At 51.8% G+C, this 15,400-nt stretch overlaps 6 protein-coding genes across 6 annotated transcripts; 4 read left to right on the top strand and 2 right to left on the bottom strand.

Moving 5' to 3' along the window:
- Positions 1–194: 194 nt before the first annotated feature.
- Positions 195–1,955, bottom strand: SMAC4_06855 (uncharacterized protein; the record flags this gene model as incomplete). The annotated part of the gene is made up of 2 exons (XM_066090530.1): positions 195–1,399; positions 1,455–1,955. The coding sequence occupies 2 exons, from the start codon at positions 1,953–1,955 to the stop codon at positions 494–496; spliced, it is 1,407 nt and encodes a 468-aa protein (XP_065945557.1). The 3' UTR covers positions 195–493.
- Positions 1,956–1,983: 28 nt separating this feature from the next.
- Positions 1,984–3,067, top strand: SMAC4_06854 (uncharacterized protein; the record flags this gene model as incomplete). The annotated part of the gene is made up of 4 exons (XM_003349031.2): positions 1,984–2,202; positions 2,327–2,343; positions 2,444–2,649; positions 2,781–3,067. Exons 1-4 carry the CDS (start codon positions 2,143–2,145, stop codon positions 3,065–3,067), a joined length of 570 nt encoding a protein of 189 aa, XP_003349079.1. The 5' UTR covers positions 1,984–2,142.
- A 1,029-nt stretch (positions 3,068–4,096) lies between these two features.
- Positions 4,097–6,211, top strand: SMAC4_06853 (uncharacterized protein; the record flags this gene model as incomplete). The annotated part of the gene is made up of 1 exon (XM_003349030.2): positions 4,097–6,211. One exon carries the CDS (start codon positions 4,097–4,099, stop codon positions 6,014–6,016), a length of 1,920 nt encoding a protein of 639 aa, XP_003349078.2. The 3' UTR covers positions 6,017–6,211.
- A 99-nt stretch (positions 6,212–6,310) lies between these two features.
- On the top strand, positions 6,311–8,335 carry SMAC4_06852 (uncharacterized protein). Its single transcript, XM_066090529.1, has 5 exons — positions 6,311–6,660; positions 6,735–7,212; positions 7,305–7,379; positions 7,450–7,852; positions 7,929–8,335. Exons 2-5 carry the CDS (start codon positions 7,013–7,015, stop codon positions 8,100–8,102), a joined length of 852 nt encoding a protein of 283 aa, XP_065945556.1. The 5' UTR covers positions 6,311–6,660; positions 6,735–7,012; the 3' UTR covers positions 8,103–8,335.
- A 577-nt stretch (positions 8,336–8,912) lies between these two features.
- Positions 8,913–10,277, top strand: SMAC4_06851 (uncharacterized protein). The gene has a single exon (XM_003349028.3). It carries the CDS (start codon positions 8,919–8,921, stop codon positions 10,008–10,010), a length of 1,092 nt encoding a protein of 363 aa, XP_003349076.2. The 5' UTR covers positions 8,913–8,918; the 3' UTR covers positions 10,011–10,277.
- A 761-nt stretch (positions 10,278–11,038) lies between these two features.
- Positions 11,039–13,174, bottom strand: SMAC4_06850 (uncharacterized protein). The gene has a single exon (XM_003349027.2). The coding sequence runs from the start codon at positions 12,853–12,855 to the stop codon at positions 11,659–11,661; it is 1,197 nt and encodes a 398-aa protein (XP_003349075.1). The 5' UTR covers positions 12,856–13,174; the 3' UTR covers positions 11,039–11,658.
- Positions 13,175–15,400: the final 2,226 nt, after the last annotated feature.

Below are 15,400 nucleotides of genomic sequence, written 5' to 3'. Positions count from 1 at the left end.
TGAGATGTTCGAATACCGGCTGGAGAGGGAAGAACTTCAGGGTTGGGGAGACACGACAATGGCGGCACCTTATCTGCCGTTTGTATATTACTGAGTGACACCTGGCACTTTGTTGTTGTGTTGAAGTGGAGGACGAACAGAAGAATGGATGATGATGCTATGGATGCTCTGTCGCTAAGTCGCCCCACCAAAACCATATTGTGGGGTAAAAACCAAGCTACGCTGGCGCCAAACCTGCACCTGCCCTGTTCTGTTTTCAGAACCTCAGGGGCTGTGTTTACATTTGTTCTCGTGATGCGGGTTAGGGTTAAGCGTTGTGCAGAACCATACCACTGTCGCAATATTCGGGTCAAGACATTGGAAAGGTTAAAAGCCCTGGGGCATACAATCAGAGTACTACTGCGCCGTTATCATCACGTCAAATAGTACGGCACCAAAACAGATGCGGTGGTGCCTATCAAGACTAATAGGAGAGGGCTACTTCAGATTCTCATCAGAACCCATCCATCTCGGCCATCGCAGCCTCTGCATCTAAGTCCTCATCCACGTCCTTGGGCGGAGCAGGCTGTGTGTTCGTAGTCTTCGCATACGCTTCAGCCTCAGCCATCAAGGCATCTAGATCATCCTCGTCATCTGATGCATCTTTGCCTCCATTCCTCCCACCGGTCTCTTCCTTACTGGTTGACTCTTTCTGTGTTGCCTTTGGAGGAGGAAGAGCTGCATGCATCTCTGCTTCGGCCATCAGGGCGTCGAGGTCGTCATCATCCTCTTGTGGTGGCGGGGCCGCGGCTGGCTTATCTTTCCCACTTCCGAAAATGCTAGCGTTTCCAAAGACACTACCCTTGTTTGTGGTGGATGGGCGATATGACTCTGCCTCCGCCATCAGCGCATCCAGATCATCATCATCTGGCACTTCGGTGGCTTGTGGACGCTTCGCGGTGGCTCCACCGCCAAATATGCTTCCAGAAACAGTCCCAAACTCTGCTTCAGCCCTCAATGCGTCCATATCGTCAGCATCGGGAACATCTCCAGACGCCGTTGTCGGTTGATTACGCCTCGGTGTCGCATTGTAAATGTCGTCGTCCCCGAACAGATCATCATCATCATCGGCTGTTGGCGTCTTCGACCTAGCCCCCGCCGCCTTCTCAAATATGGGCGCCATCCTGGTGGGTTGTATAGGAGCAGCAGACGACTGTTCTTCGCGGTCTCCGTCCTCCTCATCTTCAGCTCCTGTTGACCTGGGTTTTCCTTCGGCAATCCATTTCAGTCGTGCGTTTCGCAAGGTAGTTTTGTGCCCAGCCTTTTCACACATCGCCAGGGCGTCTACAAAGGTAGCTTTCGGGAAGAGGTCGTCGAGCCATTCTTGGTAGAAGGAGAGTAGTCGGGCGGCATCCGAAAACTATGATTGGAATATGTTAGCAAAGGGACCACCATAAGTGGGTGACCTGGCTCACCTCGTGGCCTTTCCCTTTCAGCTTCAACTTCGGTGCGGTCTTTCGTAGCTTTGGAATGCCTTTGTCGGATAGTAGTCTCGCATCATCCAGCTTCACGCGAGGAACTCTGGCTTTTTTGGTGACATCAATCTCCTTGTCGATACCGAGGGTATCTGGTTCTTTGCGCTTCTTGCTGTTTGCCTTGTTCTTGTCGGCCGCTTCTGGGCTTGGGGAGCGGAAGGGGTCGTCGTCATCCCAGCCAGCGAGGAAGTCGTTTACGAAAGCGCTGGTGTTGTTTTCTTCCGGCATAGTGAGCTTGTATCTCCAATTGCGCTCAAAAATTGGATACCGATTGTATTGTTGGAAAGTAGCTGATCGTTGAACAAAAGTGGTGGGGGAGGTGAGACGCGTTTCGAAGTCCCATGTCGCATCAAGCACTGCAAGTGTAAGTGGTTGCGGCTTGGCAACACTTGGCGTGTGGCGCCTCCAGGGGACCTCGAGGACTTGTGGCTGAGCTTTCATGCTCCTCTTCAAGAAGCTCGAAGCTTGTCAATTGTTGCCTCAGGCATCAATACGGTTTACGGTACGAGCTCCAACCCTGTGGACATCCCGCCGAACGACTCCATCGACGACGACGGGACCTGAGTCGTGAGCTGCTCCATACGTTTGTGATACCCCATCGACGACGCAATCGTCGGCCGCCGTCACAATGTCCAGCACTTCATCTCCGACGTATACGATCAGCAAGACACTGAATACGAAGTATCCGGTGGGTTTCGCCAATTGCATCACCAATTTGTTGACATCGCGAGGCGCATTGCATCGTTTTGATCGCAGCAAAACCTCCCAAAACAACGTCCAGCTCGCTGACATCGCATCCCTACCTTATCTAGCTTATCGACAATGACCCGTACGCATCTCCTCCCTATGGACACGGTCCAACAACGTTTCCCACGATATGCTTCCCAACCTCGAGATGCGCAATTCTGACCTAAATAACCACGGCACAGGCACTTTCGACGTGTAATTGGCTACGCACGCACGTCCGATTATGTCCACGGCACTGTTGCGGGTGCTGCCGGCCCCGGCCTTCTATATTTGATGGAGAAGCTGGCACCATCAGGCGTTGGAAAGGGTGGCTTCCCCAAGGCGATGCGACTTGCGACCGCCGTGGGTTTCTTCGGTGGCTTCCTCTACTTTTACCAACGATCCATTCGTATGTGGTCCTCGTCCCTTCAGCATTGCAAACTGGCATCCCCAAGTCCATCACGGCCCAACGAAACGGTTACAGGGATATCCCGGTGTCAAGTGCTTATGTTCCTGACAGTGTGCTGACATACTTAACAGTCCGCTTCTATGGCATGAGCGAGAACGCCCGTGAGGTACAGATGGATATGCGTGAGATGGTCGACAAGGTCAAGGCTGGCCAGCCACTCTACGGTGTCAGCACCCTGCCTGTCGATGTACAAGGCATGGCTGCTCGTCAGTCGAGATACTCGGCCCTTTTCTTCGCTGTCCTCCCTTGGTTCAACTTCGTGAACCACAACCAGCACGGTGTCGACACAGCCAAGTACTACCAGCAGGCCGAGAGAGAGTTGGAGGCGGAGCGTTTGGGCAAGAGCAGCTCGTCGTAAAAGATGAGTGAGATGGAAGTTGAATGCGGAGGCCGGGAGTGGTAGTCCACCAGAGGGTGAGAACAGAACCTCGTTAGGTGAGAGGACTGACCGATCGGATGCCGGTGTACATATGCAGCTTTAAACTGGAACAACAGAACAGAACGCAAGTTAACGACAATCCCTCACCCTGACTCCTACGCAGTATTCCAGGAGGTGCGTTGACTGGATGGGTTATTAGAGGAGTTCACCACTGCACCAAGTGAGGAACTGTGGGCAAGAGGGCGGGCTTTGTGTTACGTCGATGTCACGGCGGCCACTCGGATTTTGGAACCAGCCTGGTGCGGCAGCCTCACTAACCTATCGTTTGATAAACCCCCCGATAGATTGAAGATGGTTTTTTAGTCTACTCGTCAGGTTCACACTTCAGACATTGACAACATGAACACATACAATCCATCCATTTCTGTCTGCTTTTTACTCTGTCTCACCACATCACCCAATCAGTTCACTCAAGACTCGGACAGCATAATCGCTAGAACTAGGAGTCGGTACGTCAAGCATTCTCCTATTTCCCTTACAACGTTTTTAGGTGAATGGACCTACATTCGCAAATCTTGAAGTGCTTCGTCGGAGTTTCTCTGTTATCTTTAGCAAGTGATTGACCGGAATATGTTGACGCAGGCCATGTAGTCTCAGCCGCACATATAGCCGTCCCGGGTCGGCGCCAAGGCGTATCTTGCACGTCAATGTCCCAGTCGATCATTTCGGCGAGACCCGCTCACCCTGGTACCTCAAAGATTCCCGCCAGGCGCTTTTCCACCACACTTTCTCGGAAAATGACGTCATTTGTCTTATCGACAAACACAACTTCTGCCTCAACACTCGCGGTAATAGCGACCTGCAAGATATCTGGCTGACGTGAATTTACCGTTCATAACCGGGCAATGGTCTATTACCCCGTTTGAAACTCAACTATTGATATTCTAATGACGTGGTTGGCACACTTGTGATGTTTGGCTCGTTTGGAGTGGAAACCGAGGCCATCACATGCCTTTCTTTGTAGCTGTTCTCACTCAACAACACGAAAGCGACTTCAAAATTCCTGCATATGCACCAAACCAGCAAGTGCAGTTTCAAGATCGACGCAAGTACAAAACGCACGCCGCATCCTGCACTTACCAGCCCCTCACGATGAGGATCATAATTCGGCACCTCGTCCATCCTTCCCCAACCACAGTCTTCAAAAATTACAGATCCATCCTCTCCCCGCGAAGACTTTACACGACAAAGAAGCCACCATCTCCCAACCACACAACAACCACCCTCAAAATGGGTTCCACATCCATAAACCTCCCCACCATCCGTCTCGACACCACCCTAACCGACCTCTATAAGCTCGCTGACCCTTCCACCGCGCACCTCCGCCTCGGCCTCGTCCTCTGCGGCGTCAACTCCGCCATCGCCCTGACCCCTTCCTTCCCTCGCAACAAGAAATATCTCTACCAGGATAGTCCCTTCAACAACATCCCCCCCTCGGAACTCAAAGCCGTTGCTGACGCCACCTCCAACCCGCACAATGGGACGTCGGACCTCCAACGCTCCATAGCCCTCAAATACCTCTCCCTCATCCCGCAGCGTGACGCCTTCATCGCTGGCGGCCCCCAAACGCCCACCATCTTCTTCAACGTCCAGCCGGGCTCCGCCGAGCAAGAAGCTCATGATGCCCGCGAGGCTGAACAGACGCTCGCTGTGCTCAGCCCTGAGCAGAGGCCTAAACTAGTCTTTTGCTCTGGACCGGCCGATATCTCGGTCCGAGAGCTGGGGATCGAGAGGTTGGCGGTGAAAATCATGCTTGATGATCTCGAGAAGGAAGGGTATCCGCTGGTGGTGGACCAGGAGACGCAGTGGTTTCTGAACAGCAAGGCTGGGCTTGCGGAGTCGGGACTGCCGACGTCGAGAGCGGAGGTGGTTGATGTTGATGGACATGTGCCTGTTCCTGCTTTAGAATGCTGTGAGGTGTGTAAGGAGGGGGATCAGGGGAAGGGCGGGATGAAGTTTATCCCTGCTGGATGTACCGGGACAAGGGGCCGGTGGGTGGAAAAGCAAATGCGAGAAATCGTGGAGAATGTAGAAGCCAGAAAGACGCCGTTCGTGTTCAAGACCCAACAAACGTTTGGCGGGGCGGGGACGTGGGTGGTTAATGATGAAGCGAAGAAGAGAGAGCTGGTGGAGGAGTTGACGGATGATGAGACGGGAGTGCTGAGGAAGCTGCTGTCGCAGGTGACGGTCAAGAACGAGCAGATGAAGCCTGGGAGCGTGGTGCTGAGCGAGATGGTGCGTGACCCCGTGGGGGATTACGGGGTGACGTTCTTGGTGGGCAAGGGAGGGGAGGCGCACTTTTTGGCAGCGTCGGAGCAGATGATTAACGAGGATAACGCGTGGATTGGAAGCACGATTAACTATGCGCGCCAGGAAAAACTGAAGGAGAAGTTTCAGGGCATCATGAGGCAGACGGCTGAGTGGGTGGGCAAGCGTGGATACATTGGGCCGGTGGGCATTGATATTTTGGAGACGAAGAAAATTCCGGAGGATGAACAACTACAGAAGAACGGGGTCTCGTCAGCGGATGGCGAGAGGACGGCGCATTACACTGTGGACTTGAACGTGAGGACGTCGGGCTCGCTGGCGCTCCCGTTGCTAAAGGGCCACTTTACGAGCAGGGGCCTGACTTGTGCGAGCAGCTTTTCCACCACGGTGAAGGGATCGAGGAAGGAGTTCATGGAGACATGGAGGGAGGCATTTGAAAGCGGGCGGATGCTAATCATGGCATGGTACGAGGATAAGACGAGCAATGGGGGAGAGGAGGTGGAAAGCATTGGTGATGTCGTGGTGGGTGGGAAGGATGAGAAGGATTTGCAGCATTTGATGAAGAGGGTGAGGGAGAGCACTGAGGAGGTTACGTTCTAATTGTTTTGCTTTCTAGATGGCGTCCGTAAGATGCCCTGGTGTACAAGATTCCCAAGTTGAACTAAAGCTGCCATTCATAACAAATCACCTTTTCGTTCTGTAGTCTATGGGCTATTTCGCAGCCAACTCATGATCGTGTATATCTCGTTTCGTGTATCATGGTGGATCAGGATACCATATAGCGTTTCCAAAAACTGATGGTGGCTGACGGAATAGCCAGCCGCTTTTTGTACCACATCGTCCAGTTCAGCTTCCCCGCACAACTGGACCAACCTACTCGATGTATTGATGCATGTCAGCCGTGAAAAATGTCGGCAGATGTTATAACCGAGTAGTGTAAACAGCTGGGAGCTTGAGTAGGCGGTATGGTAGTGTGATTCGTCTGCCGGGAACGGATGAAAATGAGGACCGAACCCCAGTTTCGTCAGGCTTGATTGACAAGTTTCTGCTCCTCGAATAGCTAGTTGCCCACCAGAGATGCATCCAGCACGGGAACCACCATCAGATTCAGGTCAGCCAACGTGCGGCACAAGAACTCCCTGCACAATATTTATGAGTGGCTCTGCAGGCCGTGACCAACAAGACGTTGGGGTGACAGTGAGTGATGTACATCTAAAACGCCAGATATCAATGAGACGCAGTGGGTATGGCGGCCGATACCAAAACTTATACCTAAGAAGAAATGCAAATGGCCTAAGTTGACATCTCTGAACACCAGATAAGAAATCATGATTGGGTAACCAAAAAGTTAGTGTGATATTGATTCAGCCAGACCCATTGTAAGATGAGTTCCGGTCTGCACACTGATGCAGTCTGGAGGCGAGGACCCGGTTCACATAAGAAACTAGAGAGTGTGAACACATCCATTACCTCTTCGACGTCCGATCTTTGTCATCTTTTTGTAAACCCTCACTCGAATCCGCACAAAGACGGCGTCTCTATACCGGAAACCGACAAATTCGCGCAAGAAACGAAGGAAAACAGCGGAAGTCTATCATGGAAACAACGGAATCAATCTCAACCCACAACGGCACCAGAGTCATCCACGATGGGGAAAAGGACCACCTCCACAGGACCACGACCGGCGTCACTATGTCACCCGAGCTCTTTGAGAAACTCTATCTTACACCCAAAGTCCCTCATGTCGGCGACTACAACAGGCGGTTTGCTAATCCAACTGCGCTAGGGTTTGTTGGGTATGTGCTTTCTGTCTTCTCTTGCTTTGGCTCCAGTTACTGCGGTTGGCCGAAGAAATGACTGACGCTTGGTATGTTCCATCCATTCAAAGCTTCGTGATCTCAACTTTTACCTTCTCCATAGTCCTTATGGGATGGGGTGGCGCGCAAGGTCTTACGCCTGTCGTGTAAGTCACCAACAATCCAATCCTTGTTCTCGGCCTGCTGCTTGCCGGTTCTGACCGTGGAGATGAACAGAGGAATCTTCTTCTGCGTCGGCCCTGTCCTCCTCCTCTTCGCCATGGTATTCGAGTGGATCATGGGAAACTTCTTCCCCATGATGGTGATGGGTCTCTTCGCCGTCTTCTGGTTGTCGTTTGGGATGCTGCAGCTGCCCACACTCCAGCTCGGTCTGCCTTATGAGGCTGCCCAGGATGTCCCTACCGGCGGCGGCGCCCTGACACCCGAATATAACGCCGTGATTGCGTTGTACCTGATCGTCTGGGGGTTTGCATTGTTCACCTTCTTTGTGTTTACTTGCAAGATCAATACTGTCTTTGCGCTGATCTTTTTGCTGGTTAGTGTGGCTTGTTGGGTGCTTTCTGGGGCGTATTGGAAGGTTGGTGAGGGGGAGTTTGAGATGGCAGGGAAGTTGCAGAAGGCAAGTTCTCCCCTTTCGTTACTCGAATGGTGTTAACCACAGTAGTGTCGATGCTGTCCGCTAACTTGTTCAATAGGGAGGTGGTGCACTACTGTTCGTCGTGGCTCTTCTTGGATGGTACATGTGTTTCATCATCATGGCTGGTGAGATGAGAATCACTTTGAACCTCCCGGTCGGTGACTTGAGTCACTTTTGGCCCAGGACTGACGTTGAACTGGCGACTGCGGAGAACCGGGAGCATCGTGACTGATGCGATCTTAATGTGTGGGATTTGGGCTGAGGACAAGAGATGTATGGGGATAATGGATATTAGAGAGGGGTGAAAGGGACGAGAATCTATCTCTGTTTGGGGAAGTACAACTATTGCCAGATGCTGCATATTCCGACAAAGCCATCAGACTTGCACCGCACTTTCCCTACATGCAGTATGTGCCCATCATGCACATCTCTTGCGTGATATGGACAAATGGAAAAAACGACCCTTTCATCAATATCTAGGTACCTCCAGGGAGCGTTCTTACCACGGCTGAAGACCGATGTGTACCTGACATGAGACCCTCTCCTTCTCTAAGCTAGGATGCTCTAATATAGGCCTCCAGAATGATCGCATGTATCTTCTCGTCCTCTTCAATTACACCACTTTCACCGTAACTGTTGAACTCAATTCATGTCGTCGATGTCCAACTGTTGCAACTTTAAGGGTCCACTCCTTGCAAGTCCACTGGGTGGCGCTACGACCCTGTCCATTGTGGTCCGCAGTGGGGTTGTGGTGACAGGCGGGGTTGCTTCTATCAATGCACGCTGATTCGCCAATTGCCCTCAAAATTCGATGAAAAGGGAAGGAGCACCAACATGGATTTCGTCAGTGGTTGCAGGGTGCTCACATCGATTTCGTCATGACTTTCATTGCGCTTCTTCGTCACTCTTTCCACCGCAATAAGTTGGGATGATCTCGATGTGTTGCACTTGTTGACTTTCAGCTTTCCATGCCTCTTGCAGCACGTCAGCATATAAACAAGTGCCCTCTCCTGGACTCACGCTTCCTTTCCTCTCCTGACTTCATACAATGATCCAATCTCTTCCCACACGCTTCATCAGACCCTGTACTAGGACTCTTCTTTCTACGACTACAACAAGAGCACTCAACACTATCGCACGAACTTCTCTAGCGACCCCAAAAACATCAACCACAAGTTCATCCAAACTTCCAAGAACCAGTCTCCCACTTCCTCTTTACAACCAATCCAGCAAAATGTCGACCGGAACCAAGTCCGCCTCCGCAGCCAGCCACGCTGAGCTCAACCGCAACTCCCTCTTCAACCTCGCGGGCCGCGTTGCCCTTGTAACCGGCGGCGGCACTGGCATCGGCCTGATGGCTACACAGACCCTCGCCGTCAACGGCGCCAAGGTGTACATCGTCGGCCGCAACAAGGAGAAGCTGGACAAGGTAGTCGAGATCTACAACAAGGACATCGAGGGCGAGATCATCGCCCTGCAGGCGGACGTGACCAAGAAGGAGGACATTGCCGCCTTGGTCAAGGAGATCGAGTCGCGCGAGAAGTGCCTCTGCATCCTGGTCAACAACGCCGGCGTTTCCTCTTCGAGCGTCACCACCGAGGCCAGCGACCCCAAGGAGCTCAAGCACAACTTGTTCGAGAACAAGGACGCTACTTTCGATGACTGGACCGATACCTACCGCACCAACGTGGCTAGCATTTACTTCATGACCTCTGCTTTCCTTCCCCTCTTGCAGGCTAGCACCGAGCGCCACCCCGGCTGGTCCGGCACCGTGATCAACATCAGCAGCATCAGCGGTCAGGTCAAGTCGGCACAGCACCACTTCTCTTACAACGCCAGCAAGGCGGCCGCTATTCACTTGAACCGCATGTTGGCTGCCGAGATTGCCAACGCCGGTCTCAAGATCCGCGTCAACAGCATTGCGCCCGGTCCCTTCCCCAGCGAGATGACGGCCGAGGAGAGCGATGAGTTCCAGAAGAGCCACATCCCCAAGGAGAAGTACGAGTCCAAGTACCCTGGTGCTCGTCCCGGTCGCGATATAGATATTGCGCAGGCGGTGCTGGGATTGGTGTCGAACCAGTTCATCAATGGCGAGACGTTGGCTGTTGATGGTGGTTACAAGTTGGCTGCTGGACTCTAAACGAGAAAAGGGAGGTGTAATGATGTTGATAATGTGTGGAGGAAGGGGTATTCTCACCTATGCGGTAATGATTTGCTTTCACATATGAATAAGCGTGTTAGTCCGTTCCTTTGGGGGTAGCGTGTCCCAGGAACGGAGCATCGGGCTTGAAGCCCGGACGGGGTTTCTGCACTATGCGACCCAGCCTTGCCAATGCAGGGTATAATGAATCATGACTTTTACTAGTGTACATCTTTCAAGACCAATCATGCCAACTAATACAATGTGGAAATCTCAAATGCCTGATATTTGTTATATGCACGTTACAAATGCCATGTTTCTCCGCGGATGTCATTTTCGCCCCTTCACCCACTAGTAAAATCACTCTGGTTTGTAATCAATGTTCCGCGGCAGAATCGAACCCGGAAGAATTGCTCCTAAACCACGTATCAAGCCTCGAGTTGCCTTAAACCATCACATCACCAGTTAAGCTGGACCAATATAACTATGCCCATTCAGAGTCGGGTGGTGATAAGAGTGAATACCTCATTTACGTAGACTGGCCGGTTACGGTACGCTTAGCAATTCGTATGTCACCAGCCAAAGGAAGCCCACCGTTGATAAACAAGACAGCTATGAACAATAACTAGTATTTTGCCATACAAGGATTCACGAAGATAATGCCACGGTATTTGATATCACGGAATAGACAGATGTTCCCGAATCGCTTTACCATGTCCAGATGGAAGCAGACGTCAACCATCAAACTTTCACACGTGGTTTAGATGTGGATGTGTCATTTGATCTCATTTATTCCATCATAATGCGCTGAATGCGCAAGCCATTCAATATCCCTTAGCTAGGTTGTTATTTCTTCGTGCTATACTACCGTATCGCGCTATCCATCCGTCCATCATCCGCATACGAGTCGTTCCTTTGTGGAAAGCGTTGACTGCATAGCTTAGATCTAACCCATGCACTTGGCCAAGTTGGCAAACAGTAGCAAATCATAGTATGAAGCAAAAAAAAAAAAAAAGACAAATGTAAAGAAAAGAAAGGAAAGGGGGTATAATGTCGTCAAAAACGTTAGCAGTCTCTTCCTCCATCCTTCCTCCCATCCCTCCATGTCGTACTGTGCTGTGCTGTGCTGTGCTGTGCTATGTCTTCCCCAGCAAAATGCAAAAAGAGTAAGCAAAGAAAAGCCCCTCCTCCATTGTCATTCCATAACCGATCCATAAGAAACAACAGATTCCATCAGAAGCTGAATGTTCCAAATAAAAGCAAAGAAAATGGTGTGGTATGAGTGAGCCAGGAAAAAAAAACCCCCCACAAAGGCAACCAACCGACCGTGAAATGCAAAGTGTTCGTTATGTGATCCGGAGAGCAATAAGAAAGAAAACCATGAGAGCAATAAATAGTGCAAAAAAAAAAGACTGGAGTGATTCCAAAAGCCAAACTCCGGGGTATATCCAGGGCCATGAAAAGGGGGTAAGATCCCGAACCAAGTCATCAATCTAGCTAAGCCAGTTCATCAACCAAACCAAACCAATGAGTCGAGTGTACCATGCGCCTGAAAAACGCCAAAATGAGTAGAAGCCATGAAAAAGCCAAGTTATGAAAGACAACCCGGTCAGACAACAAAACCATCTCATCAAGATTCGAAAGGTTCTCAGTTATACAGGAACCTCTCAATGTGCTTAGGGTCGAGCCAGCCGACCCGCTCGTACGCCGTCCATAGCTTCGATGCCTTGTTGACGTCGATCTTGCACGCCTGCTGAGCGTCCGTCTTGCGGAACTCCTTGCCAATCTTAGCGCAATCAATGCGCCTCATAAAGATGCGCCTCTTGCTGGTGAGGTAAGTCGCACAATCCAGGCGAAGGGCGGCGGCAAGGCTGAGCTCCTCGTCATGGAGAAGGGCTCTGTTGGGATCCTTGCTCAAGTCGAGCGGGTTACCCTTCCAGTCGACCTTGAGACAGCCGGGAGAGTTAGGAAGGGTCAAAATGCTGGGCGTGAAGTCGGGAAGAGAGTCGAAATCCTTGTCCTCCCTGTTTGGCGCCACTGTTCGCACTCTAGGTTCAGGAGTGGCGCTAACACGTGCCGTCTGCCTAGAGTGCATAGGAGTTGCCCGAATCGGCCGAGGGTTTTGGGCCGGTGCCTTGGTGACCCTGGGCTTCTGAATGCGGCCAGTGCTGCTGGTTCTCGCCACCTGGGGTTTCGGAGCCGGAGCCGGAGGTTGAGCGGCAGGCAAGATCGTTGGAAGCTTGTTAACCACGGGTCGTACTTTGCTGTGGTTCTTCTCAGCTCGCATATACTGGCGCTCCTTGCGGAGCCAATCCTGAGGATCCTTCTGCCACATCTTCATGACCTCCGACTTGAAAAAGAGCAGCAGCTTGTAATCCTCCTTCTTAGGTGGCGATGTGGCGCTTTGAGGTCGTGAAGCAATGTGATTATCGACTAGAACATCGAGTGGCTCGGCTGAAGGAACCGAAGGGACGAAGAGCGGCTCGGAAGGAGGGCTAGCAGCGGTTTCAGGAGCAGGATATAAAATCGGGTCGTTGTCCGAAATGGAGAGGCGAGGGTCCATTGTGATTGAGTTTCTGACCCTGGTGTAAGGGGAGATGGGAGGAGATATAGGCGGGTTCGGTCCCAGCTGCCTGGTTGCGGCGGACATGGGCTTCGAGGCTGTCATTGCGGCGACACGATGGTTGAACGTCTCGTAAGGAGCTGGACCAGGAGGAGACATGAGGTTGCTGATGTCGAACGGCCTCTTAGGCTTTGAAGAAGCAGAATTGGATGACATTGGATTCATGGTATAATCCATTGGAAACAATGCTGGCTGTAAGACTTTGTCGTTCTTGCCAGACATTATGGCGAGGCTTGTTACCCTTTGTTGGATGCTGAGGGATGAAATGTTGGTCCTGCTGATTTGGAGACGGGGCGTAGTATTTGAAGCGTATCCACAAGTTGATGGGCGATGTGTAAGAGGACTGGTTCGTGAACTTGTATGGCGGTGTTCTTCGGATGGGTGGCGAACGATGGGTTGATAGCGTCAATGGGTGACGAAGATCAGGGATCGATAGGGTTTAAGTCAAGCCGGTGCCTGGCATGAGCTTCAATGGCAGTGACTGATTGACTGGGAAGATCCCTGACGGTTCCAATCGATCGCAAAGATGATAGCTGTCCTGAAAAAAGTTGGAGGAGAGGAAGAAGCCGACAGTTTTCCTGATGATCAAGAGGCGTTTAAGAACAGTCGGGCAACGTCAGGCAGCCAGTGCTTTGTGCGATTGTTGTTTGGGTAATTATTGTTCGTCTGCGTTTGAATAGCTTTGAATGGCCGGATAAGGCCTGTGGTTTTGCTGTCAATTCGACGAGTGCTACACAATGCGAGCCCACGCTACATGATCCTGCAACTGGCTATTGTGCAATGTCTTCCTTGTTGTTCGAGATGCTTGCCACCAATTCGTTGCCAGTTGGGACGGCGGGGGGTGGTTGAGGGTATTGAACAATAGGAACGTCGCTATTCTGGGCCCCAGTAGCAAGTGTGGAGTAGCAGTTTGAGACGGCAGCGGCCGGGACGTGGTCTGGTGCTGAGATGACAGTTGAGGTCCAGTCAAAGTTCGGGCTGCGCTACGTTTTAACGGTGCACCGTGCAGCCCCAGTTTAGTGCCCCGCTGCTGGGGGTTGGTAGGTGCACTTTGTATTAGTAACGGGATGGAAGGTAACCTTCAATGAGTCCCGTCCGTCAATAGAATCGAAGCAGCTGGAACCCGAGAGGGGAAGGCTTGCGTCGGCGGAGCAGGCAGTGCTTCCCAATTGAAACCTGAATAATAGCGAGAATTGAAGAGCGTTCCAATTGACAAGTCAGCTAGTCAATGGGAAGTAGCAAGAGCAAAAATTGGGATGGCGGCGGGTGGAGAGCGAGAAGGGTGGAAGAGAAAGAAGGAGGGCGAGAGTTTGCAAAGAGGTAGAAGAGCAAACAGAAGTAGGAAACTTGTGAAAAGAGGCCAAGGGCTAGGGCGGTAGGGCATGCGGGCATGTAAAAAGGCTACCGGGCATGTTTAATGGGAAAATGCGGCACTGCATCCAGCAGGAGCGGGCCTCACCCCCCCTCCCACCTGCCATGCCTCCCTCTCCGCCTGATTCCGCTCACCTTCCTCGCCGAAGGGTGCACCAAAGGTTCCATGTTAAACTGTGTCGATACCTGCCACGCGGGGGCATAAGAGGCCAAGGTAGCAAGCCCAGGAAGAGGTACCTGGACTATAGCTGGAATACCAATCTTACTGGCAGTCGGTTGTTAATCCGACCAGGATGGGTGCTTGAAATGCGATGCGATACAGGTCACACACCGTCGGACCCAAAAGATAAAGAAGGGTCTGTGACCTTGCCCATCACTGCCAGGGCACCTGAGACTTCCAGGTTGATATCCTTTTGAGGTCTGTACCTCCAAGACTTTGTCACAATGGCGACGCTTTCTTGGTGCCAGTCAATTGGAACTCAATGGATCCTAACCTCATCAAGTCATCGTCTTCCATTGCAAAAACCGGCATCTGCTTTCGCCTTCGATGCCAGGCTTCAAACGACTGACGCGGCCATCTCAATTCTCAGACACTCAATCTGGGGCACGGAAACCCAAACAGTGGGGCAGATGGCAGGGGGCGCTTACACTTGGTTGGGCTGAGCATGCTAGTAAGGTACCTGGAGCAATTCCAAGTGCAACATTTGGATCTCTTCATCACTCACCATGCTCGCCCTCATCGGCTGCGGAATTCTTGTGCCTGTTCGCTGTGTCTCCCTGTTCCCTTCCCCTCCACTTCTTCTTGCTGCTGCCTCGCTCTTCCAATTGATGCACTTTAGAGGTTGGATTGCGAAAGAGTCATTCGCTGACCTCTGGAGTCACCCCCTCCCTTCTCAGGGCTGCCACGCCCCTGTCCGTAAGCCACTGAAGCCCGCTTTGAAGCAAGCCGTAACTGGGACACAGCCAATCCGGTGATCACCTGCACGCACTGTAAGTGCATCCCTGTCAGTAAGGCAAGACAGCAATATAGCTTGGCGCAAAGTCAGGTCAAGTACCTCCTTGAACCCAGTCTGAGGGTACTTGGTGGTACTGTATCACAAACCATGGGAGTCTGAAGCGATCAATGATCAATCGGTGTCATTGGAGCCTCAAACCCTGGTGTAGATCACGCCGACCATAAGGGGAGCGTGCCATTTTGTTCCATTGGCTCCATGATCTCCAAGCTTTGCGCGTTGTCACTTGTCACTTGTTTCTGCTGAAGTTGGGCTCGAACACTCCAGCTAACATCTGCTCCGTCCATTGCAATGCGTAGGGAGGCAGATGTCCTCTACGAATGGACAGAGTTGCTGCAATGTCGTACAGGTAGTTAGATTCACCATCGATCGCCTTGACTGAT

Source organism: Sordaria macrospora, chromosome 1, assembly GCF_033870435.1.
Source record: "Sordaria macrospora chromosome 1, complete sequence".
Taxonomy (NCBI): Eukaryota; Fungi; Ascomycota; class Sordariomycetes; order Sordariales; family Sordariaceae; genus Sordaria; species Sordaria macrospora.
This window is presented reverse-complemented; position numbering and strand designations above follow the sequence as displayed.